The sequence below is a fragment of the Henningerozyma blattae genome, chromosome 2 (genome assembly GCF_000315915.1).
Source record: "Henningerozyma blattae CBS 6284 chromosome 2, complete genome".
Taxonomy (NCBI): Eukaryota; Fungi; Ascomycota; class Saccharomycetes; order Saccharomycetales; family Saccharomycetaceae; genus Henningerozyma; species Henningerozyma blattae.
The window spans coordinates 2,084,052-2,110,562 of NC_020186.1; the positions used below are offsets into that span (position 1 = coordinate 2,084,052).

The following is a 26,511-nucleotide window of genomic DNA, read 5'->3' on the forward strand; positions in this document are numbered from 1 at the left end:
ATGATAATTGCAAAATGTTAGTGTTGTATAAAGTAATATATTGTGAACTATATATCTTTTAATACTTTAAAAAAATAAAAAAAAAGGAAAAGAAATAAACCAGAAAAAAAATTTGTATATGAAATTCTATAAATTATAAAGTAGGGTATATTTTTCTTTTTAGCCGTTTGTATTTTCCTTTACTTGATTTGAAATTTTAAACCTCGGCTAAATTACATGCAGCATCTATGATAGCGCCTCAATTTCTAGTTCAGTAGAAAGTAAGTATTTTAATAAAATTTATATCAAAATTTAAGAAGAATATTAACAATAATCTTTACAATAAACCATCTTCATTATCTATTGATTGAAAATCATCTGCTAATTTTTGGTTTTTCTTTTTCGATTTTTTATCTCTCTTTCTTTGTCTTTCCTCTTCAATTAATTGGTCTTTATTCTGCAGGATATAATTTTGGATATATTCTGTATTCTTCTCCTTCTTAGCAGTATGAAGCATTATTTCCACATCGTTACATAATTCTATCCTTGTCTTTTCTAGACGGTTCAAAAGTTTATTATCCCTTTGAAAACATTGTTTTTTTGTTAAAAATCTCGTGGATTTAAAACTAACTTCACCTGGTTTCATATAGCCACTTTTCCTCAAATTAGTCCAAGGTGTAATTATTATATTGCAAGTAGGTAACTTATTACCTTGAATTGAACTTGATTTACATATTTGTAAGCAATCCAATAGTATTTCTTGTGGAACGTCATTGATTGATTTTTCATTTGGTAATAATCTTAAATATATATGGCCACTTGAATAATTATCAGCATGAAACCAAATATAAGATAAATCTTTAAATGAATATTTTATTAGTAAATCATTTTCAAATTTGTCTTTACCTGTAATAATATAATGAGGTTCAATTGATGGATCTGGCTGTGATGTGAAAAAATATACCATTATGAGATGATTACTTGTGTTTTAAGAACTCCAACGTATTGTATAATATAAAAATATTAATATTTTTTTTTCTTTATTTTTTTCTACTTTAGTTCTTAAATTCTTACAAATCGATGAGTTCGGGAAATATAGGTATGTGTGTAAACAAAAATTTCTTAAAGCATTTATAAACTTACATAAAAAAAATAATAGAATATAGAGTAATGGAATATTAAATTAATAGAATTGCTGCTGCAACTATGTAAGCAGCATTGGAATACCCGTTAATAGTATTCCCCATATCTTTTGATTTGGTATTTGTTAGAGAAGTGGAAGAGTTCGTAAGTGAACTAGAAGAATATGGATTGGATGTAATAGAAGATATATTATTGGTAGTAGGTTTTAGGCTAGTAGAGTTAAAATTGGAATATGTACTTTGAGGTTTGGTAGAGGAAGATATAGAAGCGCCTACGCTTGTAGATGATGATGATGATGATGATGTAATGGCTTCATTAGAAGTAAGGAAATCAGCAGGAACTTTAACCGCAGTTAAACTTACACTGCTTAGCATTGATTCATACCAAGGGAATGCAGTGATAAAGGTATTAAATTCGTCAAATGGGAAGGTCTTGATAATGTCGGATTTTAAATCAATTGAGCTTGGAATACCTGCTAGATGATTATAATAATCGGCCAATTTTTGGGGTAATTTTATATTTTCTTGGCCCATGTAAGATGTATAAACTTGAAATCTTGTATTAAAATCATTTAAAAATTCCAAGAAAAGGGAATAATCCACGTCGGCGGCTTTGGATCTTGCCACTTGTGTAACATCTTGTGCAATTACTATTTGTAACGCGCTAACTAAATAAATTATTATTTGGTATTTTAACATGAGGGAAATTTTTTGAATGTATATAGGGATGGTGATGGTTTGATCAAACATTCATCTTGGAAAGACAATTAATCAAAAGAATGAAAAAAAAAAAACCATCATCTTTTGTATGGTTTTTGTATTGAATTATTCAATTAAAGCAGAATTTCCCGATTAGGCGATGAATGAAATATTTCGATGAGTTGAGGATCAAAAAAAAATAAAAAATAAAAAAAATTAAGGTTACATTCACAGGTGGTAGCGCCGCTCACATATGTGGATGAAATCGGGATTTATCGAATGCTTACCAATAAACACTTGATTTTTTCTAAACGAGCAAAACGTTAAACGACTAGAATATATATGAATGAAAAATAATTAAAAAAATTTAAGAAAAATGTAAATACGCGTTCAAATGATGATAAACAAACTACATGATATATATATATATATATATATTTGTTTAGGGAGAGATGAGATAAGAAACAAAAAAATTATTAAACAACACCACGTACAAAATAAAAAAAGCATATCAAAATGATGGAAAAATATTTGGAATTAGAAGAGAAATTGATTTTAAAATTAAGTGATACATGGTATATTCGGAATTTCATTTATTCAGAAAATAAATTGAGTGGTCGAATTACATTATATCTATTAATACTCGGGATCATAGCATTTATCAATGAATTATATATTAATATAGAGATGATCTTTATCTCCAAGAGTACCTATGAAGAATTGGATAAAGGGTTTATTGACCATTCTTCAAAATTACATAAATTATTGAACAGTGAAGAATATCATTCTCGAGAATATTATGATGATAAACAAGGAATTATCATTGAAGAATTTGAAGAAAGAAGTAAATTTTTTGCCAAACCTATTGGGATATCCCATTTATCAGTGGAATGTCAATTGAAAGATAAAAATGGGGTTGAATTATTGAACAAACCTATTAAATATTATATTGAATTTTTACAACAAGAATATGAAGAAGATTTGGAGAAAATGGGGTTGAAATTAGAATTTGGTTGTACATTAAATTTTTTAAGACAACAATTGTATCATTTATTTAAAGATAGTGATATTTATGAAGAATTCTTCTCAGGAGATGGGGCCAAAAACTTTAGTATATCCAAGAGTCTTGAGATACGCAATCGTGGTGATGAAGTTTTGGATAATCATTTAGATGGTGTTCAATTATGTTTTTTAAAGATACATGATGGTGATACGATCAAATGTGATTTTCTTTATACCAAGACATGAGAGTATATAGAATAGTAAAAAATAAAAAAAAAAATTAAATTATGTAGAATTGATACGAGGAATACCTATATCATTCTGATGCAATTCGTTTTCACACCACGCCCAGATTTTGACCAATTGGATCAAATTGGCGTCATTATCTATAGCATTTAAAGATTTTGGTTCTGATTGTGATTCTGGATTGGAGTTGGATTGGATGAATTTCGAAGTATTATTCCAATGAGATCGTTTGGATAGGTTATTATCGATATCCTCATTTAACGATTGATTTGAAGTGTATAGATTTGGATGGGTATCTTTCAAAGGGTTGAGATGATCTGTGGATAAATTTTTATGGAATTCCGAGGCGGAATCATCAATTGACGAAGAAGACGGAGGGTGATTGTGATGTGTGGATTGCTCGAGAATGTTGCTGTAGGACAAATTTTTGTATTTCAAATCATTGGAATTCAAAAGAAGTAAATCTTTATAGTTGATGAATTTATTATTTCTATTATTATGAGAATTGGAATAAATAAAGGCAAGTAATTTTTTATTGACCAAGTTTGCGATTTGAGATCTAAGTTTTATGGAGTACAGGTTTTGCAGCGGTGTTGGCAGGACGTCTCTTGGAGAGGGGAATAACAAGAGAGTGATGACTAATTCCAATTGTTTCATGTATGCTTGATTCATCGTTGCCTTTGAAGCCAATTTCGTTTGAGCATAATGGATCAAATCCATGATGAATTGAGTATTATCCGGGGAATTCTCCTGCGTGTGGTGTTCCTTGATCATTTCTATTAAATTCAACAGTAATAACTTGAAATGCAAGTCATCATTTTGATTGGCATACGAGGGATCCGTGGCAATGGAGGATGTGGGGGACGAAGAAGAATAGAGGATGTCTAGGAATTGGATGCCGAAATGGTTATTAATCTCTAATAACGCCTGGTTGATCTTGCCCAGTTTGATCAACTTGACGATGTTGAACCTGATGGATATTTTGAAGAACTCGTCGAATTGTTTGATGTCTGAGTTGGATTCTATGATCTGTAATTCTTTAGCCAATTTGACAGAAGCGTTTTCCATGGAATGGAAAATGAAGTAATTTAACAATAACTTCAATAATTTGAGATTTGTATTGACAACGCTTGTATTTTCCTCGCCTGTAGTTTCATTTCCCAGCGGGTTATCCAGTGAGTGACCACCACCACGGTGGTGAATGAAATCGTTATTTGCCTGTACGTAGGATTCATCAGTATGATGCAGTTTCAAATTAGAGACCAATGCGATATAATTATTCCATTCCGACCGAGTGAATGACTTGTTTGTATAGTATGTGTAATCCAATTTATTGAAATCTGGCTTAGTGTGGGGCCCAGTCTTTACCGATTGTTTCGAGGGCATATTGATCGATTGCAATTTGATTGAGCTTTAGAGAATTGAAAAGTAAAGCAGAAAAATTAAATGAATATCAATTTCATCAATGTAAAATTTCATTGCTTTTATCGTGAGTAAAAAAAGTAGCTCCTTTAATTTCTTATTGATTCAATCCCGTCTTACTCCGAAACATGCATGATATTGAATTATGGAGCGACTACACAATTGAACGACTTTCCGACCATTTTCCCCGCACGTGACTGCACGTGTCTCGCCCGCACATAAAAAGAAACGAAAACAAGAATTTAAAAAATAAAAAATAAAAAAACCGGAATAGCATTTATCTCCAATATCGGGTATCGGAGATAATTGGCCAGCTTTAATTCTATTCCTATTGACTTTCCTATTGCATTTCCTATTGTATTTCCTATTGCATATCCTATTGCATATCCTATTGCATATTGATTTCCATATATGGATACACTCATATACACATGTATATATGTCATTTATAGATACATCCATTTACATCCATTTACATAGAATTACACATTATTGTATCTGCATGATGTCACACTGATTGGTTTCCACTGATCCTGCCGTGCCTGCAGTCATCAGAGTCAAACAACAAGCCCAGCCAACCCCGCATTCCTATTGGCCAGATCGGGACGGGCCTGGACATATCAGGAACTGTTTCCTATCGTGAAAGGTTCCTGATCTGGCTGTGTGATGACGGAATGCCGGCCGGCGAAGGCACCGGTTACGCCGGTATGCTGCGCCTGTTTCTGTGTGCCTGCGCCTGCCGTGCGGCCACAATTCCTGCAGCGTTGCTGTGGTCACGGTTCCGCGGAATTGCAAGATTTGCCCGATCGGGCTGCGATCTACAAGCTTGCCTGTTTCCGTGGTCGGCTGTCGCCCAGGCATCGCCGGAGTCCAGGCCCTTCCGCCAATCTGTATCTGGAAAAGATCCCGTTGCAGGCGCGGATCTCTGTGGGCGGGGCACGGCGTGACTGCAGCCAGTAAAGGGTCATCCGCCAGATCCAAGATAGCATATTGAAGGCTTAGAGATATGGGAGAGATGGTCTAGAGACTGGGTATATAAGGATGCTTCGAGAGGGCATTCGGAGTTCTGTTTGCCACAAAGATAAGTGTCTAATATAGAGAACAAGAAAAAACAAGGTTGTACTGCTACAGCTAGCTAACACAAACACAAGAACGATCACACAAACACAAGAACGATTACACAAACACAAGAGCACATCTCATAATGTATTTCCATACTTCACAAAACAATACACCAACGGCCCCAACATCGGCATCTGGCCCTGTCCCCACGGCACCGATTACTCAACCTTACATATTTCCAAGACCTTCGTTGATCTTACCCTCTATCAACAATACTGGCACGACTTCGACCGCCACAGAGGCTCATCATATGAATTATTCTCCAAGAACAATCACTCCAAACACAAACTTGGTCAATCCAAACCAATTGTTATTGACCACTTCATCTGCTGTTGCTGCTGCTGCTGCTGCTGCTGCTGCTTCTGGTTCTAGTACCAACACTACACCAACTTCGTATCAAAATTATTTGCCAAGACTCAGTAACAGCTCGGCAATGGATTCCAATTACGTCTTGTCAACCACTGCCGCCAATAACGATAGGGTGAGGAAGCCTTCTTTTGACACTAGTGTCACTCCACCACAACAATTGACACCTCCAATGACTACACAAACTATAGCCAACGTTCATTACAATAACCCCTTGGACACTTTTAATTATTTGACCCCTCATAAATGGAAATCAAATTGGACTCCTCAACAGGCCAACCAATTGAGCCATCTTAGATTCCAAAACAATTTTATCGATAAATCCCAAACCGACAATATCAAATGGGTAAACACGATCCAAAAGAAAAGATCGCACTCTTTGGCAACAGGCACTGTAGATAAGAAGAGGAAGATCTTGGAAAATTGTTTGGATAAAGTAAATCACATTTTCAACCAGCATTCGTTAAGTTCTCCACCTTCTATTGACGTGAAACCTTTGGAAGCCTCTACTACAAAGAAAAGAGTCATGAAAAGACACACAACCGGTTCATTTTCCAAAAGTTTTTCCAATCATAATAATCCAAGAGTACAAAGAACTTTGTTACCAGCAATCGACACGATCACTATCAAGCCCATTGAAAGTGATGAAGATTTGGAAATGAAGGACGCATTCCATCCGACTATGATGACCCCACCTAATTCTCAACCAATGACAAATTCCATGACCACAACTTATAATACAAAATTACCTAAAAAGAAGAGAAATACTCTGTTGAAACGTTATGCAGTCCCTGCTAAACCCAATGTCAAATGTTTCTATTGTTCCAAGACTTCCACACCTGAATGGAGAAGAGGTCCTCAAGGCAATAGAACTTTATGTAATGCATGTGGATTGTATTATAGAAAACTAATTAAAAAATTCGGTTATGAAAATGCTAATCTATTGTTACGATATAGAAATTTTATTAGCTCTACAGATAGAAGAGTACCTACAATAGTAGATGTACCAAATTCGTTTGTAAAGATGCTAAATGAAGATGAAACGTTGAATCCAGATTGGTCGGCCAAATAAAAGGTGCGCAATTGTATTATTCATTCTTTTTTTTCTAAAAAAAAAATATATATATATATATATTTAAAATTTGAAAATTTGTATTCTAAATTGAGGGTGTACCACGTACATACACACATACATAGTCTCTTATTTTTTTTTTTTAACAATTCAAATATTTTCTTTTTCAAATATTCTCTTCAATATTTTCTTTCCTCGCTTTCTTCCCCGAATCCTATTGTTCTTGCCGTTTCAAACCATCGATTCATTTCTTCAATTTTATCCAAATTAACGGTAGGTTTAATAACCCCCCAGTCAAGTCCCACACAAGCCTTCATCAAATCTTTAAAACTACTATGCTCACTATACGGAACTTTAAAGATTTGATATTTTTTCATACTTTTGTATTGTTTATACAATGAATCAATACTAAATCCATCCATCTCATCTTGTGTTAGTACATCTCGACAATATTCAATACGTTCATTGATATTGTTAAATGTTCTTTCTGGAGCCCATCGATTATGGAAAGTCCATCCAGTCGGGATGATCCCCACAACTTCATTAGCTATCAATTTTTTATCCGATCGAAGATTAATCTCTTTTACATATTGATCAACACTAGTGGAATCTCGTAGGGTATTCATCGATACAATATGAACTTGGCATTCTTCAAGATCCTCACTCAATAACCCAGCGGGGAAAATCTCTGTCATTTGCATTACTTCGAATTTCCTTTTATCTGATGTATATATCTTGGTTTGTAATCGTTGTGCAATGGCAATAGATAATCGTTCTTTACCGATACTATATGATCCAATTAAAAAAATCTTGTTAAATTGAAAATCATTCACTACCATCGATAATTTCATTTGTTTATCATTAAACATTTCCCTTTTGTTTTGGTCCCTATATAGAGAAATGAATTGGCTTGTCACTTGTAATACGTTTTGTTGTAAGGGGAAATTGTACATCGGTGATATGTAAGTGGTATCCAAATATATCTCATCAATCTTTTTATTATAATCTGGTAAATATTTTAAAATATTCAATTCCATCTCATTTGAATATCGGAAATCTCCAGTATGTAAGATTTGGTATTCGATTCTTGTAAGATCATCACTATACTGTTGAAACAAGAATATAACAGCTCCGGGGCAATGGTTTGCATCTATTAATATTACAGATATGTTCTTATTGATCCAATATGGTCTATTCATCGGTAATTCTACAATTTCCATAACATCCTCCTTAGCTTCTTCTTCACTACGTTCCATTTCATCATAATCATAATTTGTTATAGGTATATTAAATTTATTTCGAAGTAAATTGGCTGTAATTTGTGAACAATATACAACTCCATTCCGCCATGATTTTTTCATTCCTATATAATGATCTGAATGAAAATGTGAAAGAAAATATTGCTTGATATTAGAATTGATTGAATAATTAAATCCGTCAACAACAATTTGATAATTAGACATTTCTTTGGTAAACGTTAATATTTTGATTGCTGGTAAAGGTTGACGTGGTTTTGCAATGCGTGTTTTGGGTATAGGTTTTATAGATTTGTTTGATATATTAGTTTGTGATTTGGGCTGCAACTTGGGCTGCAACTTGGGCTGCAACTTGGGCTGCAACTTGGACTGCAACTTGGGCTGTGATTTGGGTTTCAATTTGATCTGGGTGATTTCTTCAAGACATAATTCTGCATGAGTTTCTCTTTCAAAAATTTGTAACTCTGATATATCTTTATTGCAAATAGGGCATGTGATCGCTGGGTGGCTTAAAGTACTAGCTTCTAATTCTATTGTTTCATTAGATAACTCTACTGTTTCGTTACACAATTCTATCAATTCCTGTTCATCCACAATCTCTTTATGCACAATCTCCTCATGCACAACCTCTTCCTCCACTATTATCTCTACATCTTCTCGTTGTTCATTATTTACCCTTTCAACTTGATCTACAGTTTCTTGGAAATTATCGTCAATAATGATTGGATCTAAACTACTAGTAGTATCCAACTCTATAGTATCACTTTGACTCCTACTCAATACAAGCTCACATTTCTTGGCACTCTTGATACGTAACGATGGAGCTGTAGGTATATCGAATTCTAACAAAGTACGTTGTTTCTTATATTTCCTACCACCATTTTTCCTTGATCTCTTATTTCTCAAATCATTTATATCCGCATGTAGAATAGTTTTATTTTTACTTTGACCCATCCCATTCAAAAAAAATTATCAACTTTTGTACTTTTTAAAATTTAGTCATCTAAAAAAAAAAAAATTAATTTCAATCTCATCTAATTTTCCTATTATTATTTACATTTAAAATATTTCATCATTACTAAAGACATAAAATTTCTCATCACGTGACTAGAATCCTTGCACCACACTGTTAATATTCCGTGGCTTTTTTGGTTTAATTTTCTGTTTTTTTCACTTTTATTTTATTTTTGTTTGATTCTTTATTTTGCGGAGAGGGGTCGTTTCTCAGACTCGGATCGAACCAATTCATCTTTAGGGAACAAACTACAGAAACCAAACCAAGATTGGCATGAGAACGCCTTATGCTTAGGGGCCACACGGATATTGATTTGTATTATATAGAATAACTGTTAAATACATTTACACTTGAAAGAATTCAATCATTAGAGGCTTGACATTGAATATATATTTGTAATTTACCCAAGCGCTTCACATCAAGATAAGCAAATCCCCCCTCAAGTTGTTTTTCCCTCTACTCCACGTTCATTTTTAATAATAAAAAAAACAGAAGGAAAAAGAAAACATTTGTTACGAGAACGAAAAAAATTTCAAACATATCACAACAAAAGTTCATATTTTACAATAAGAGATCGTGATACTTTCTATCCATTTCTTTATTAATTCTTTTATTATACCCTTTTCTTTCAATATTTTCTGGAAACCCCACATTTGGAAGATATCGCATAATTACGCCACAGGACGTAATAAATAAATTTAATACATTTAAAAAAAAAATATAAAAAAAAAAAAAAAGAACAACATAAACCTCAACCCTTGATACTCAATTCATATAAATCATCGCAATGGATATCAGTAGTATTACTAATCAAGCTAATATAGTGCAGAAAAAAGTTTTATTTGGGCCATCCTTCGAAAGATGATGACCCATCGAATGCTGTAGAAATATCATATCCAAACACAGAAATCATTGGGCATGGTTCATTTGGTGTTGTTTTCACCACAACTATTCAAGAGACAAATGAAATTGTGGCTATTAAAAAAGTCTTGCAGGATAGAAGATTTAAAAATAGAGAGCTAGAAATTATGAAATTATTGAATCATATCAATCTATTAAATTTGAAATATTATTTCTATGAAAAGGACCCACAAGATGAGGTTTATTTAAATTTAATCATTGATTATATGCCACAATCCTTATATCAGAGATTAAGACATTTTGTCCATCAAAAATCTTCCATGTCTCGATTAGAAATCAAGATTTATATGTTTCAATTATTTAAGGCATTAAATTATTTACATAATATAGTTTCAGTTTGTCATAGAGATATTAAACCACAGAACTTATTGGTGGATCCTGAAACTTGGTCATTAAAGTTATGTGATTTTGGTAGTGCAAAACAATTGAAACCTACAGAACCCAATGTTTCATATATTTGTTCTCGTTATTATAGAGCACCAGAATTAATCTTTGGTGCTACCAATTATACAAACCAGATTGATATTTGGTCTACTGCATGTGTTATGGCGGAATTGTTATTGGGACAACCAATGTTTCCCGGTGAAAGTGGTATTGACCAATTGGTCGAAATTATTAAAATTTTAGGAACTCCAACTAAGCAAGAGATTTGTGCTATGAATCCTAATTATATGGATCATAAATTCCCTGCTATTAAACCAATTCCATTAACACAAGTATTTAAAAAGGAAGATGATTATACAGTGGAATTTCTAACCAATCTATTTAAGTATGATCCACAAGAACGACTTAACGCATTGCAATGTCTATGTAGTGATTATTTCAAAGATATCTCTTTACCTGATAAAGATACCATTGCTCCATCTTCATCAATTAACACTAATCCTAATTCAGACCCCTTGGCAAACACTACTGCCATCACGACAATTAATACTGATGCATTTATTCAAAATCGAGAGATTATAGAACAAAAGACTAAAGATTTAAAACTAATGATATTCGATAAGAAGAACGATTTAGGGTTCCTCACGGAGAATCAATTGAATGCAGTAAAACAAAAATTGAACCCTGTTTTAATATGACGATATTGATTATTTGTTTTTAAAGAAAAAAACAATTGTTTATTGAAATAATTAAAAATACATATATACACTAATGAAAATTCAATTTTTTTTCTTTCGAGTTAAACATGTATGAACGACAAAAAAAAATGAATTGAACAAGACAATGCTGTTACTGCAGGGAACGACAACTGTAAAAAGCGACACTTTTTTTTATTTTTGATCATCCGAGTACCCATTGGTGTTCCTGGTACCTTTTACCTTGCTTGACTTCCAAGTTTCTTATCCCCTTCTCTCTCTATCTTCCTTACTATCATATTTATCCTGTTTTTTTTTTACCCCCTACACCTTTGTCACGACACGATACAATTTTTGCCCCCTCCATTGTTTTTTTTTCTTCCAATCCATATTTCTGATCTCTTCTTATTTCTATTTCTATTTTTTTTATTTACTGTTACCCAAGCAATTGTAATGAAGTACATTTCACAACTTTACAGAAACAAGCCACACGCTTGTTGACTACAATACGCCAAGACCTGAGTAATAAGCATCATATTTTTGTCTTGTTGGCATCATCTGTACAAATGTCTTTGTCCTATATAATTCTACACTCACGAATCTTTTATAATTTTCTGCCTATCAATTTATCTATCATTAGCATAGCATAATCTAATATATATATATATACTATAATATAATCCAATATATATGATATAATATGATATAATAAAGCCACACCCATATATTTTTCCCTTGTATGGGTCAAACAACTAATTCTCGGAAAAACTCTCCCCCCCCCTAGAACTAGCCCTAAAATACCCTACTTAGACCCACTTCTAGCCCACTGTCAACCCTCGGAAAATCTCACGACTAACCAATCAGCAATAACCATTGTCCCGGAACAACTCGCATTCCAATTACCCAATACGTCAGCCACTCCGTCTCGTAGATCTTTCCGTATCTGGTAACCATTCAACTCGTGACCCACACGTATCTTTCTGTGACTACTTCTCTGACGTTGTCTGCCGTGCTCAGTGACTTCCGCACAACTCGATCTGTAATTCCGCTACGGCCTAGTCTTTGCAAATTTGAGATGCCATGAGATCTGGTGGCTCTGAGAAATACTTGCAGAGAGGGGGTAATGCTGGACAGGGTAAACATAGAGTTGATATTTTCACTTGAAGACAGCGAAAATGCATCAAATCGTGATGGGCCTTGATGAATAATGTCTAATGGAGTGGGGCTACGGCAATCAAGATGTAGGAGACATTATTAGCCATAAACAGAGATGATGTTTAATTGCTATATTACCATTTACCGATGTCTTTCGGATCCTGTGGTAATTACACACAAAGGTAAAGAGATTTGTTCAACTTGGAAACTATTAACGAAGTGAATTAGCAAGCGACTTTTGGAAAGAAGGTAAGAAGAAGGTAAGGAAAGAAAAGAAGAAAAAATTGCAAAAAAATAAGATCGTCGTTTGAAGTGCGATGAGCATCTAGTTTGAACTTTGGTTAATTGTAATTCATACTAAATAGTGTAATAGCTTACGATTATTATTGAAGTGTGAGTGTGTGTGTATGTGTGTTTAGCAAGGTTCACAGGATATCAACTATATCTTATTAGCAAACGTACATATAAAAAATATAGCGCAACGCAAAGCAACGCACGATACCAATACAAGACAATTTTCTTTTTTTTTTGTTTTAAGAAGTAGACTATGGATTATACCCGCATGTACTCATTACCAAATGATATTACTCTAGCAGATTATTTATTCCACAGATTGAACCAGTTTAAGATCCATACGGTGTTTGGTCTACCTGGGGAATTCAATATGCCATTAATCGACAAATTGCTTACAATACCTGATTTGAAATGGGCTGGTAATGCTAATGAATTGAATGCTGCATATGCTGCAGATGGATATGCAAGAATCAAAGGAATTGGTTGTTTATTGACGACGTTTGGTGTAGGAGAGTTGTCGTCGATAAATGGGATTGCAGGTTCATATGCAGAACATGTTGGAGTTTTACATATTATTGGGATGCCTCCAAGTTCCATACAGACAAGTCAATTACTTTTACATCACACACTGGGTAATGGTGATTATACAGTTTTTCATCGAATTGCCAGCGAATTGGCTTGTTATTCCACAGTTTTAAACGATACAGATTATTTAACCAAAGAGATTGATCTTTCCATTGTGAAAGCTTGGACTTTACAAAGGCCAGTTTATTTGGGAATACCCATGAATTTCATTAGTTATCCAATAAAATCTAATTTATTGAATAAAGATTTGGATTTCACTTTAGAGTCAAATAATGAAATTTCACAAGATGATGTTATTGAATTAATTTTGAAAAATATTTATCGATGTAAAAAACCAGTTATTGTGGTGGATGCATGTGTCACACGACATAACATTGAAAAGGAAACTGAAGAATTATTTCGAAGAACGAAATTCCCTGTGTTAGTAACGCCAATGGCAAAGGGATCTGTGGACGAAAGTTTACCGGAATTTGCAGGTGTGTTCTGTGGTTCTATATCATCACCACAAGTTAGAGAAGTCTTGGATTCGGTAGACTTATTATTAGTCATTGGTTGTACTTTACCAGAGTTCACAACTTCAAGTTTCCATTTCTCTTATAAGAGTAAACATTGCATATTCATTTTTTCAGATTATATTAAATATCGTAATACAACTTTTGCGGATTTAAATATTAAACAATTGATTAAAAAATTATTATTGGCTTTGGACGTTTCCAAGATTAAAAATTTTCAATTACAAGAAAATAATAATGGTAATATATATATCCCAAATATTAAATTGAATCCGACTCTTTTACTTCGACAAGAATGGGTTTGGAATCAATTGTCTCATTGGTTCCAAGATGGTGATATCATAATCACTGAGACGGGGACTACTGCCTTTGGAATAAATCAAACTAAATTCCCTCATAATGCAAGAGGTATATCACAATCACTTTGGGGGTCTACTGGTTATTCTCTGGGGGCATGTTTAGGTGCATCCTTTGCATTAAGTGAAATTAGAAAAGAACAACAAGTTATTAATAATATCACTCAAAATGTGTTTCCTTTATTTAAAGATCCTCCAAAGCACCGTGTAATTTTATTTATTGGTGATGGTGCATTCCAATTAACTGTACAAGAATTATCAACCATAATCAGATGGGGGTTGACTCCTTATATCTTTATTATGAATAATCATGGTTATTCAGGTGATCGTTTCTTGCATCATAGATCAGATGCAGGTTATTATGATATTCCACAATGGGATTATTTAGGTTTATTAGAAGTATTTGGTGCAAAAATATATGAATCGAAAAAAATTATCACTGTGGGGGATTTTGAAAAAATGGTTAATAATCCAAATTTCGCAATAGATAGTGTATTAAGAATGATTGAAATCGTTTTACCACCAATGGATGTACCACAAGCTTTAATGGATAAGTGGCGTTTAGAACAAGAGGAAGAAAAAAAGAAAGTAGATCATAATCAACCAATGGATTGGGATAGTACCACTCCAGGAAGTACAATCAGTACACAAACAGTAAATAGTACTCCTTCATCAGATGAACAAGAGACTCCTTCTCCCACACCATGAAAATTATATTATTACTTTATTTCATTATTTCTGTTTTTCACATTTGCACAGAAGGAACTATACTTGTATTTTTAAAGACATTTCAAAATAGGGTGCATTACTCTTTTTTTTTCTGCATATTTAATGTTGTATCATATTTGCCAATATTGTACAAGATTTTTTTACTTTTAGTTTTTTGTTTTTTTTGTTTAATTTTTTTTTTTTAATTTTTTTAGCTAATTAATGAGAATGCTCTATATACAGTTTATATTAACATGCTGTGTACATCTACTAAACTAATCATTCTTATCTATTTATAGTTTAATTATTTTAACTTTTCAATTAATTTATGACATAGCCGGGTAACATCAAATCTTATGCCCGGAATTGTCTATTATATTATGACTACGGCAAAAGGGAATATGCACAACTAAAATAGGGATGTGGAGTAGGGAAATTCTCTCGTACATTATCTATGCCAGCAAGTTCGCTAAGAAGGGATATTTGCTAAGTGGGAAAACTCTAATATATTTGAAATACGATTTTATCTTATAAAAGTTATAAACTAATTTTATTCTATACTTGTTAGAACCTTTAGAAAAAATAAAATAAAAAATTATTAATATTATTCAAGTGTTTAATTCAAAAAATAAAAAATAATATACGAATATTTTATCTCGATAATAGCTGTAGATATATTCCATATTAAGATTCATATTCATACCATAACATTTAATTTCAATTTTATTGGTTATTTGCAGATTATTCCAACTCATAAAAAATTAATAAAACATATTAGCATACTTATATATATTTTAGAGGAAAAAATTTTGAAAAAAAGAAAAAAGAAATTTTAAATTATAAAAATGGGTAACGTTCCAACAAAATTCGAACAAAATTCTATGATTGGAGAGGAACAATCTAATACACCTCATGGAAGAAAGAAAAGTTCCTCAGTAAGTGTTGTAACCAGCAGATCTGGAAATGATTTCAAAAGAAATAGATCGTCCTCCATTGCGGCTACCCTATTGGGTTCACATCAATCAAGAGCAAGAGCCCAATCAACTTCTGTCACTCATTCTTCAAGACGAAAGAAGAGATCTACTAGAGAAAGAGAGCGTTCCAAGGAAAATCATGGTATGCAACTGGTGATCAAATACGACGAAAGTGTAGATGGCGGGTATTTAGCTCCATTTGGTTGTTATAGTTTTGAAAAATTAGATTATGATGATCGTGTTGTAAAAGAGTTGATTATTAAAAGAAGACTGGCTCCATTTTATACTCCTTTAGAAGATTTTGATCCTACATGGACAGATATGGAAATTGTTAAAATTGTTGATGGGTTACCGCTGCATGCATCCTTTGATGAACATTTGGAAGAATATGAAGATATTCCAATTGGTAATCTTAAAAAATCCGATTTCGAAGAGTTGATAGATTCAAGTTTGAGCAAGAAGGAAAGGCGTAGATTACGTTACAAGATATTCAAAGCCAGACTTTATAGAAAGAGGATTATATGGCAGGATAGAGAAAATGAAAAATATTTGGAAAAGAAAATTGAAGATCAGGGGAAGTCTAAGGAGTCTCCAGGTAAAAATTTATTTTTGCCAAGTGATGATTTAAAAAAAGTCATGTATAAAAATGGTACTGAATGTCCAATTTGTTTCTTATATTTCCCACAACCAATGAATCATTCTAAATGTTGTAATCAGCCTATTTGTACTGAATGTTTTGTTCAAATAAAAAGAGCTCGTCCACATTTCCCTCACGATGAAGCTGATCCAAATGAGGCAGTTGAAAATGAAGCTGAAAAGGATCCACATTTATTAATTTCAGAGCCTGCAAGCTGTCCATATTGTGCAAGTCCAAATTTTACAATTACTTATACACCGCCACAAGAAATTAGAACAGGTATTGGTGGTATTCAGCCTGCATTATTTGATATTGTAAAAATGGAAAATCATGAATATTCAGAAATACTAAAGAAAAAGAAAAGTCTAAATATGAATAATTCAGGTTCTGCTAGTATTATTAATGATGGCCCATCAATCATCACATCTGATGATATTCGTCCAGATTGGGAACATAAATTACAAAAGGAAAGAAAAAGATTAGAAAAGCGTTCTGATAATGCAAATGCAATTCATTTAAGTAATCAATTGATTGATTCAGATCATTTCTTAAGAAGAGATTCTCAAACAGGTTACGAATCAAGTCCAACTCCAACTTTAAGTCCAACTTCTCCAAACTGTAGTAGTGATTATGAAAATGATATGGTAGAAAGAGCCATTAGATTAAGTTTGGAAGAAGAACAGAAAGTTTCAAAAAAAGATAGAGTGAAAAAAAGAGATTCCAAGAGAGATTTAGGTATTACCACTACAACTACATCTTCATCATCTGCCAATAATAAGTCTCCTCAAAGGATTCCTAAAATGCGAACTGTTTTATGATGAGTAAACAGATTTTTTTTTTGTCATGCATATGTACTAATGTTCTTCTAATAATGAAATTATGATAAAAAGTTTTTTTTTTTAATATAATAAGAAGGATTTATTTTATTTCGAAGTATCTACTTGTATTGTTTTTGATAAATTGTATAATCACTATGCTTTTTCCCTTCCTAGATAACGACATAATAATAAATTCTAAAATTATGCTAGAGAAATTTGGATACCTATGACATGTCACTACAAATTGCAATGTTATATATATACTCCGTTTCAAACTAGAAGTTTGTGAGATAGTGAGACAAATCTAAAAGAGTTTTTGTCTTACTAAAATGTAAAACTACAGATTTTAATCCACATGATTAATGATCATTTTAATACTCTATCAATTAATCTACAATAACTTGTCCTCACCGATATTTTATATAATTTTTTCTTGCATAATATCTAAAAATATTTAGATGACATCTAAAGCAATTTGTAGGTTTTTTATAATTAAGGTTTAATTAAGATGTTCCCTTACAATATCAATTATTAGATTTATTATATGATAGTTAACAGAAAAGGAAATAATTCTCTAATGTGGATCAATTAGGATGTATCCTCAAAAAGGTATCTTTTTTTTATTTATTCTGTGAATTTTCAAGAATGTAACTCATTTAATACGAAATCGTATTAGATGACCACGCAACTTTTATTTTTTTTTTTTTATTAAGAAAATTTTTCAAAAAAAACTTCGCGTGGAAGGAGAGAAGAGTCGTCTGCAAAATTATCTTTCATCTAACAAAGTATTTCAAGTCAATTTAATTAGTAAAATCGTGTATGTGACCTCTCTTTAATACATTTCATTTATTTATAAATTTTTTTTAACATATAACCAAGGTTATAGTCTGCTTTTAAATTTAGCTTAAATTGATTATCTCACCACCCCAACAAGCAATTAATTAAATAGAAATGTCTACTGAATCCGCTTTAGCTTACGCTGCTTTGATTTTAGCCGACTCTGAAGTCGAAATCTCTGCTGACAACTTAATGGCTTTAACTGCTGCTGCTAACGTTCCAGTTGAAGGTATCTGGGCTGATATCTTTGCCAAGGCTTTGGAAGGTCAAGACTTAAAGGACTTGTTGGTTAACTTCAGTGCTGGTGCTGCTGCTCCAGCTGGTGCTGTCGGTGCTGCTGAAGGTGCCGCTGGTGCTGAAGCTGAAGAAGAAAAGGAAGAAGAAGCCAAGGAAGAATCCGATGATGACATGGGTTTCGGTTTATTCGACTAAGATGTTTAATTATAAAAGAATTTATCTCGATATTTAATAATATTATCATCAATAATCATTATATAAAGAATTTTTTGTAGCTTATTTACTTTACTAATTTAACATTATTTCTTCATTCTATATTTAAAAGGGTTGCTTTTAAGTTCCAATTTTATTGGTAGTTTTATATATATATGTTTGGTGTTTTAAATCAATTTTCAAAATGGGCGGTTAATTTAAATATTTTTTTCATGAAATTGTTTCTCTAAGAACAAAATATTAAACCAATCTTGAATTGAAAAAAAAGTAAAACTCAAGGTGTCCGCATCTATTATAGTGTTACAAGTCAGTTATAGCTTAATATTATAAATTTCGTAATAATATTGTTATCTTGGTAATAATTTGATAGTTATAAAATAAATATTCTAACTAAATGAAAATGTAAAAGCTATAGACCTATACAATGAAATACTAATATTTAATTAATAATAAATTTTGATATTTTTTAAAATGTTATGAAAATTGAAAGTAAAGTTAAAAAAGGAATAATGATATAATTAATAATATACTAGTCGAATTAAAATAATTAGTTAAATCTATTTCTTCTTTTCAGCTTCAGCTTCAGCCTTTTCTCTAGCTCTCTTTTCTCTGATACCCTTGTATTTCTTTTCAGATCTAGCTTCTCTTAAAGTTCTGTAAGCAGAAACACCGTTGTCTTCGACAGCTCTTGGCTTAACGTCTTCAACTGGTTGTTCAATTGGGAAAGAAGCAGAAGCAGATAAGACTTGTTCAGTTTCTGGAGCCTTACCGTTTCTTGGGAAGATAATGATCTTAGATAAGTATTCCTTTAATCTTTGGACATTAGCATCGAAGATGGCTTGGTTTGTGTTTTGACGTCTGTGGTCAACAGCAATACCAATAGTTCTGGCGTAAGCAGCAGTTAAACCAGCAGCCTTAATTTCAGCTAAGGAGAAACCTCTACCGGCTCTGACCTTTCTGTTGTATTTAACAGTTGGGGCTCTGACAACTGGTCTTAATAAGTCCAATGGTCTTGGAGCAATCTTGGCAGCTTTAGCAGCTCTGGCATCACGTCTAGAGCCCTTCTTACCGGCTTGGTCGAAGTGAACTCTGACACGTTCTTGCCAGGCCTTTCTGAAGTGGTTCTTCAATAATGGTAAATTCTTGGAGATAGCTGTTCAAATATTAGTTGTATCATTTTAAGGATGATAACGATAAATTGTTAGTAAATTAAAGTTCCTTAATCATCATAATTCTGCTATTCGGATGGTTATATGACTTGATTGTATTAAGTTTATATGTATCTATTTTTTTTCTTTCATTCTTTTTTCCCAATTATAAATTTCATCTTAACATCAATCATTCTTATATTAACCAAATCATCATAATTTCAAATGTATCGTTTATAGTACATACCCATTGTTACTTGTTTCTACTACGCTTTTTCAAACTCAACTCAATATATCAAAAACATACACACGCTATTTTAATATATTAACTTCAAAAATGGCTGATTTTTCGATAATAATCTCTAAGTGTAAAATTCAATACGGCCATCACCCATTACGACTCTGTTACACTCGTCATGCCTTACCAGGTCTCTGTCCTCCTGTTTCTTACTCTCCTCCTGAATCTCATTATTTGCAAAGCGTCTAGTCCCTAGTGGAATACTAGTTAAAGTCTAGACGCTCTCAACAGAGACTCTCTCTAGTGAAAGGAATTTTCAAAGTCTAGGCAGAAATCGCTTCGATTGGCTAGACAAAAACCCGAACCGAATTTCTATCTGAAAATAATTGTGGGTGTCCGGAGGGACAGTCATCTAAATATTTGATTTTCATCCCGCAAAACCTGCACACCCCGATGAAACTTTTTTTTGGCCTTTCATTTTTTTCAATTGATTTTTGATATTTCACAAGCCGAAGTTGCGTCGGTAGAAAAAAAAGAAGAATGCTACAGGAGGAATTCAGTTTTTCAAGATATCTCTAGGCTAGGACACTAAGTAATTCACTGGACAAGTAGAATATCCCCTCTAGAGAAAATTCATGGTGGACAGCTAGTGGTAGCTTTTGTCTGTAATCATACGATATTCTTGGATATTGTAGAAGGAGCCCATTCTGGTCTAGACAGAGGAGTGAATACCTCTAGACAGAATAGTCGTCGTTGTTGTAATTACTGTCATGGCCAATATCTTCGTTAGGAGGGGTTTTGCCCTCCGAGATGGCGGAAAGTGGTGAAATTTCTGTAAGACAGGGTCACCCGACATAATGGTGAAATAGTTGTATTTTAAAAGTATATACTAAATATAAGAACTTTTTGTTTGGTGTATTGCGACGTAATAAACAAGAGAACTAATCGCTAACATGTCTGCTGTCCCAAGTGTCCAAGTATGTTTAAATTTGAGAGGAGAAACTATTGCAGAAATTGAGCATTTGAACGAAAGAAGAACTTATAAGCCCTAACCATGGTTTTGAAGAGTTCGAGTGATCGAAACGTCATTGAAAAGACATAATGACCTACATTTGGAAGTCCAGAATGCCGAATAATGAAAGAACAATGATTTAAGGGCCAAGATATAAGGTCTCTCTTTAAGTAATTCCAAAGGATCAATTTTCTGTGTTATAGTGATAGTTATAAATAATAATCTGATAACAATATTTTACTAACAAGATAATTATATTAAAAATTTAATTTTTTAATTGATTTTATTACTTCTAATTAGACTTTCGGTAAGAAGAAGTCTGCCACTGCCGTTGCCCACGTTAAGGCCGGTAAAGGTTTGATTAAGGTTAATGGTTCTCCAATCACTTTGGTTGAACCAGAAATCTTGAGATTCAAGGTTTACGAACCATTATTAATTGTCGGTTTAGACAAATTCGCCAACGTCGATGTCAGAGTTAGAGTCACTGGTGGTGGTCATGTCTCTCAAGTTTATGCTATTAGACAAGCTATTGCCAAGGGTTTAGTTGCTTACCATCAAAAATACGTTGATGAACAATCCAAGAACGAATTGAAGAAAGCTTTCACCTCTTACGACAGAACCTTGTTGATTGCTGATTCTAGAAGACCAGAACCAAAGAAATTCGGTGGTAAAGGTGCTAGATCTAAGTTCCAAAAGTCTTACCGTTAAGGATCTTATTTATGGGATTTGCAAATGTGCCTCGTCTCATTTTCAAATAAACAAATTGCACAGTTTTTATTCATTTTAACAATTTAATATATTATTATATACGCTATTTTTGTATACTCTCATACATACACAAACTCTTTAAAGGTAACACAACTTTAAAAAATTTAAATTTAAATCAATATTAAAAAAAGTTCCAACACCAAAATCAAAATTACAGTCAGATGGCCCTTCCTTAAACTTCTTAAACTTACGTTAAATCTTGTGATCGGTATATTATTCCTCATTTGTATGTTCTTTTGTGTCGTGACTATCGAAACGCGAACCGATTTGTGACACGTAATTCACGTGTCGTGACGCGCTAAGTGTCTGACACGTTAACGCGAATGAATTTCCTCTTTAGTTATGTCAACAAAGAAACTGAACGTAAATTGTTTTAAGAATTAAATAAACAATAACCGATTTTGTAAATTGAAAATAAAGAAAATTATTGAAAATACGATAATTATTGTAAAGAATCATAAGTATTAGAAGCCTAATTCCAGGACAAAGAATTACTCAATATAGTCATCGTTCACTGGATTCTATTCCTTCTGTTATTATTGTTGTGCTTTTTCACTGTTTTCATTTTTGAAACTTTAATAAAGAAAGATACAATACTGGGGAATAAAGATTTTAGTTTCAGTTCTAATCTAATCTAATCTAAAAGAAATATATAACTAAACTATTAGGTAGCTTATTATATGTCACCATCATACTGTTAATTCACATGTATTAGAAAACCATATAACTACTATTATTTGAAGTTTTGTTATATTGTTGGTGAGATCGCTTTCGAGAATTACATTTAAGAAATACAGTTTTAATCTATTATCATTTTAAGAACCTTTAATTATTATTATTTATTTTAATATTTTTTTTTTGAACCAAAGAACACGAATCTATTTATACCTATACATATATCAACTTATTATCAATACCGATCATGGAGTCTGCGAAGTTAAAGGAAGCTACTCCAATGAACCATCCTGAACAACTGCAAATCGTTTTAAATAACTGCAACGGTTTAATTGAAAAGATTAAATCGGAAAAAATATTAGAGTTTACAGAGAATGATCCAATAATACAGAATTCTTTATTTACACGTATTTTAACCCCAACTCCAATTATACCAGACACCCATTTGCAAAAAGAAAATAATACTAAAAATGTCAATCATCATAATGAAGATACTAATACAAATAATACGCCTATAACAGAATTTAAAGATGAAAACCATTTGTCGGACCCTAATTTAAATAATGATGTGGTTAAGACTCTACAACTAATGACGGATTTAATTAATGATTCGATCAAACAAATAAGGTATTTGAAATTCAAAAATAATATTCTACAGACTAATAATCATAATAATAAACCGGTGGCTATTTCAAATCCTTCAAATTATTCAACATCAATTAACTCTCTCCCAGCTAATAGAGATAATGGCACTAGCACAGGAAATAGTAGCACTTCTTCAAACAGTAATAATTATAACAACAATAACAATTTATTAAGACAATTTGAACAAGTAGATAATATTAATACTGAATATAGAAAGGAAAATAAAGTATTAAAAGAAGAAATTCGTATTAGGACTGCTAAAGTAAGCAAATATAAAAAGAGAATTATTGAAAAAAATAAAGAGATTAATAAACTATTAAGAATATTAAATGATCATTCAATATCTGATGCTTCAAATATCAAACTGCGCTCATTTTCTGATACTTTGGATGATTCAAATTCCAACTCTAATTCTAATTCTAATTCTAATTCTAATTCTAATTCAAACCTAAATTTAAACTCAAAAGTATCCAATACTACAGAAATTTTACCATCATCTAAATCAAATTCAATTTCTAGTTTAAATATTAAAGCAATAACGAATCCTTCAAATATTATGCCTCCATTACAGCTAAATATTTCTCCTGTCGAAAAGACATCACCTTCAAATATGCTAAAGACTTTAGGATTTTTGGCCTCGCAGGTGCTTGGAACAACTACAAATACTTCTCTAACTAATTCAAACAATAATTCAACTTCAAACTCTACTACTTTACTGAACCCATCCAATACTGCAAATACTACAATAATAGCTGATGAAACAGAAAATCAATTCACGCCTCAATCTGTTAATAAAACGAAAGATTTTAATGCCACAGAAATCGAAGTAATACGTAGTCCTGATAATAGTTTAGTTCAAATTAATACTGCTGAAATCTTGCCAAAAATTAATGATAATGATAACATTAAAATTGACAATCTGAAAACAGAAAAAGATAATGAATCAACCTCTACAAATTCAGATAAAAACGAATTACCCTCTTTACACTTCCCTACTATGAAAAGCTTTAAGAATAAGGCAGTTTTAAATAATGGTAGAACTTTATAGAATGTTTTTTTTAACAAATAAAAACAGAAGAGATAAATATGTAGATTTCAATTGATTTATATATATACATATATGCTTATTAATAATGTAATTTTTTTTTTACCGCGTTCACCATAGCATTGCTTCCTATATTCTTCTTAAATAATAAGTTTAATTAAAAAAATTGTATCCTTAAATAGTTAAATCAATAAAATGATAGTTTAGTATATGTATTATTTTACCCTTTTACAAGAATTGAAAAATACACTATGCATTAATTCCCTTAAACTCCTTCAATAAAGAAAAGATTATTGAAAAAAATTGACTAGATTAAGGGTAGTGAGATAGTTGAATGATTATAAGTAAAAGATTTTAAATAAATTAAAACTAATCGTACAAAATAAGATAACAATTAAGGGGATGAGATAAATAAAGAAAAGGTGAAAAAAAAAATACTAAATACGGAAATTTGTAACTATAACTCGCATATTTTTAGGTACATATCATTTTATATTTTTTGTTTTGTAATTTTATTTTTTTTTTTGTATTTTCAAATTTTTATTACTACTATATGGTAATGTAGCCCTATTATCTGTTATCTTATTTGGAAAATAATTGATCCTAAGGATTTTTTTGTAATATGAAATAAAAATGAAATCCAGTACCCTTTAGTTATTAGAAGTTTGTTTGTTTGTTTTGTTTTGATTTGTTCTTTGTTTTGATTTGAATATTCAAGTAAATAATATTTCTAACAACAGTTGGGTATGATATATTTAATAACATTAATTGTTCAAATAGCTAGAGGATTCGATACCTTCGGCTGGGAATTCGGCAATTTTAACATCGAAACGTTCTTGGATTTTGGCTAAAACTTCTTCATCTTCAGTAGAAGAAACAAAAGAGATAGCCAACCCCTTTGTACCGAATCTACCAGCTCTACCGACTCTATGTAAATATTGATCAGCTTCGTTTGTTAAATCATAATTGATAGCCAAGTTGATACGTTCAATATCAATACCTCTACCAAAAACATCAGTAGAAACACAAATACGTTTTTCAAAATCTTTGAAGGCTTTATAACGGGCAATACGTTCTTCTTGTTTCATGCTACCATGAACAGTGATAGCTGGGAAATTTGAAGCATTTAGTAATTTGGTTAGTTCATTAGCTCTCTTGGTAGATTTTACAAAGATGATAACTTGGTTGAATTCTAGATCATCTAATAATTGAGCTAATTTACGGTTCTTATCAGATTCAGATAATTTAATGAAAAATTGTTGTAGACCATGTAAAGTTAATTTAGCTTCATCATCAACGAAAATTTCTAAAGGATTTTGTAAGAAACGTCTACAGATTGGTCTAATTTCTTGAGATAAAGTAGCTGAGAACATCATGACTTGTTTGTCTCTTGGAGTAGCTCTGAAAATATCTTGAACATCTCTTCTCATATCTAATTCTTCCAAAACTTTATCACATTCATCAATGATGAAGTTCTTAACGTGGGATAAATCAATTAGCTTGTCCTTGACCAAAGCCTTTAAACGACCTGGAGTGGCAACAACGATATGTGGAGCTGTATCTTTGTTTTTCAATAATTCGGCGTCCTTGTTAATTGGAGTACCACCATAGAAGACAGCAGTCTTGACGTCAGGCATATATTTGGAGAATCTCAAGTATTCATTACGGATTTGATAAGCTAATTCTCTGGCGTTACAAATGACAACAACAGAAGCTTCACCTGGAACTGGGTCTAATTGTTGTAAACTTGATAAAACGAAGACCGCAGTCTTACCTAAACCAGATTTGGCTTGACATAAGACATCGGTACCGTGAATAGATTGAGGAATAGTGGATTGTTGGACTTCAGAAGGATGTTCGAAACCACAATCAATAATTGCTCTAGATAATTCAGGTTTTAATAAGAAATCTTTGAAACCAGTAGAATGGATACCAACGTATGAACCCTTCTTTTCAGCGTCAGCGTCCTTAGCTTCACCATCAGCTGAAGTAGTAACAGCTTCAGAGGAAGTGGCATTGGCATTGGCATCAATTTGAATTTCTTGTTCGTTATCAGAGTATTCCAATAAATCTTCTTCACCTTCGTTAGACATAGTTAATCGTAATAATTAGAGTTGAGTTGTTTTTATTTGAAACAATTGAAAATCTGAAGCAAATTTATCTTTTGAATTAAAATTAAAAAAAAAAAGGAAAGAAAGAAAACCAACTGTCGGAGTTCAGAATATACAAAAGATTAGAATGTCGTTTATCAATTGGATAGCTCAATGCTTATTCAAGGGTAAACTAATTGACGTTAAGTTTACTTGAAATTCAATAGTTTATTAGATATTAAT

At 32.1% G+C, this 26,511-nt stretch overlaps 14 protein-coding genes across 14 annotated transcripts; 8 read left to right on the forward strand and 6 right to left on the reverse strand.

Annotated features, from left to right (window-relative positions):
* Positions 1-316: 316 nt before the first annotated feature.
* On the reverse strand, positions 317-946 carry JLP2 (Jlp2p; the record flags this gene model as incomplete). The annotated part of the gene is made up of 1 exon (XM_004179162.1): positions 317-946. The coding sequence occupies one exon, from the start codon at positions 944-946 to the stop codon at positions 317-319; it is 630 nt and encodes a 209-aa protein (XP_004179210.1).
* A 211-nt stretch (positions 947-1,157) lies between these two features.
* AFB1 (Afb1p) lies at positions 1,158-1,820 on the reverse strand (the record flags this gene model as incomplete). Its single annotated transcript, XM_004179163.1, has 1 exon — positions 1,158-1,820. The coding sequence occupies one exon, from the start codon at positions 1,818-1,820 to the stop codon at positions 1,158-1,160; it is 663 nt and encodes a 220-aa protein (XP_004179211.1).
* A 516-nt stretch (positions 1,821-2,336) lies between these two features.
* Positions 2,337-3,068, forward strand: ERG29 (Erg29p; the record flags this gene model as incomplete). Its single annotated transcript, XM_004179164.1, has 1 exon — positions 2,337-3,068. The coding sequence occupies one exon, from the start codon at positions 2,337-2,339 to the stop codon at positions 3,066-3,068; it is 732 nt and encodes a 243-aa protein (XP_004179212.1).
* A 39-nt stretch (positions 3,069-3,107) lies between these two features.
* Positions 3,108-4,454, reverse strand: GID8 (glucose-induced degradation complex subunit GID8; the record flags this gene model as incomplete). Its single annotated transcript, XM_004179165.1, has 1 exon — positions 3,108-4,454. The coding sequence occupies one exon, from the start codon at positions 4,452-4,454 to the stop codon at positions 3,108-3,110; it is 1,347 nt and encodes a 448-aa protein (XP_004179213.1).
* Positions 4,455-5,694: 1,240 nt separating this feature from the next.
* GAT2 (Gat2p) lies at positions 5,695-7,050 on the forward strand (the record flags this gene model as incomplete). The annotated part of the gene is made up of 1 exon (XM_004179166.1): positions 5,695-7,050. One exon carries the CDS (start codon positions 5,695-5,697, stop codon positions 7,048-7,050), a length of 1,356 nt encoding a protein of 451 aa, XP_004179214.1.
* A 179-nt stretch (positions 7,051-7,229) lies between these two features.
* PSO2 (DNA cross-link repair protein PSO2) lies at positions 7,230-9,260 on the reverse strand (the record flags this gene model as incomplete). The annotated part of the gene is made up of 1 exon (XM_004179167.1): positions 7,230-9,260. The coding sequence occupies one exon, from the start codon at positions 9,258-9,260 to the stop codon at positions 7,230-7,232; it is 2,031 nt and encodes a 676-aa protein (XP_004179215.1).
* Positions 9,261-10,349: 1,089 nt separating this feature from the next.
* TBLA0B08810 (GSK family serine/threonine-protein kinase) lies at positions 10,350-11,324 on the forward strand (the record flags this gene model as incomplete). Its single annotated transcript, XM_004179168.1, has 1 exon — positions 10,350-11,324. One exon carries the CDS (start codon positions 10,350-10,352, stop codon positions 11,322-11,324), a length of 975 nt encoding a protein of 324 aa, XP_004179216.1.
* A 1,699-nt stretch (positions 11,325-13,023) lies between these two features.
* Positions 13,024-14,931, forward strand: THI3 (branched-chain-2-oxoacid decarboxylase THI3; the record flags this gene model as incomplete). The annotated part of the gene is made up of 1 exon (XM_004179169.1): positions 13,024-14,931. One exon carries the CDS (start codon positions 13,024-13,026, stop codon positions 14,929-14,931), a length of 1,908 nt encoding a protein of 635 aa, XP_004179217.1.
* Positions 14,932-15,776: 845 nt separating this feature from the next.
* SIP5 (Sip5p) lies at positions 15,777-17,360 on the forward strand (the record flags this gene model as incomplete). Its single annotated transcript, XM_004179170.1, has 1 exon — positions 15,777-17,360. The coding sequence occupies one exon, from the start codon at positions 15,777-15,779 to the stop codon at positions 17,358-17,360; it is 1,584 nt and encodes a 527-aa protein (XP_004179218.1).
* A 951-nt stretch (positions 17,361-18,311) lies between these two features.
* RPP1A (ribosomal protein P1) lies at positions 18,312-18,629 on the forward strand (the record flags this gene model as incomplete). The annotated part of the gene is made up of 1 exon (XM_004179171.1): positions 18,312-18,629. One exon carries the CDS (start codon positions 18,312-18,314, stop codon positions 18,627-18,629), a length of 318 nt encoding a protein of 105 aa, XP_004179219.1.
* Positions 18,630-19,204: 575 nt separating this feature from the next.
* On the reverse strand, positions 19,205-20,046 carry RPL13B (60S ribosomal protein eL13; the record flags this gene model as incomplete). The annotated part of the gene is made up of 2 exons (XM_004179172.1): positions 19,205-19,800; positions 20,043-20,046. 2 exons carry the CDS (start codon positions 20,044-20,046, stop codon positions 19,205-19,207), a joined length of 600 nt encoding a protein of 199 aa, XP_004179220.1.
* A 940-nt stretch (positions 20,047-20,986) lies between these two features.
* Positions 20,987-21,753, forward strand: TBLA0B08860 (40S ribosomal protein uS9; the record flags this gene model as incomplete). The annotated part of the gene is made up of 2 exons (XM_004179173.1): positions 20,987-21,010; positions 21,346-21,753. 2 exons carry the CDS (start codon positions 20,987-20,989, stop codon positions 21,751-21,753), a joined length of 432 nt encoding a protein of 143 aa, XP_004179221.1.
* A 1,015-nt stretch (positions 21,754-22,768) lies between these two features.
* On the forward strand, positions 22,769-24,181 carry TBLA0B08870 (uncharacterized protein; the record flags this gene model as incomplete). Its single annotated transcript, XM_004179174.1, has 1 exon — positions 22,769-24,181. One exon carries the CDS (start codon positions 22,769-22,771, stop codon positions 24,179-24,181), a length of 1,413 nt encoding a protein of 470 aa, XP_004179222.1.
* Positions 24,182-24,942: 761 nt separating this feature from the next.
* On the reverse strand, positions 24,943-26,271 carry SUB2 (ATP-dependent RNA helicase SUB2; the record flags this gene model as incomplete). Its single annotated transcript, XM_004179175.1, has 1 exon — positions 24,943-26,271. The coding sequence occupies one exon, from the start codon at positions 26,269-26,271 to the stop codon at positions 24,943-24,945; it is 1,329 nt and encodes a 442-aa protein (XP_004179223.1).
* Between the last annotated feature and the right edge of the window lie 240 nt (positions 26,272-26,511).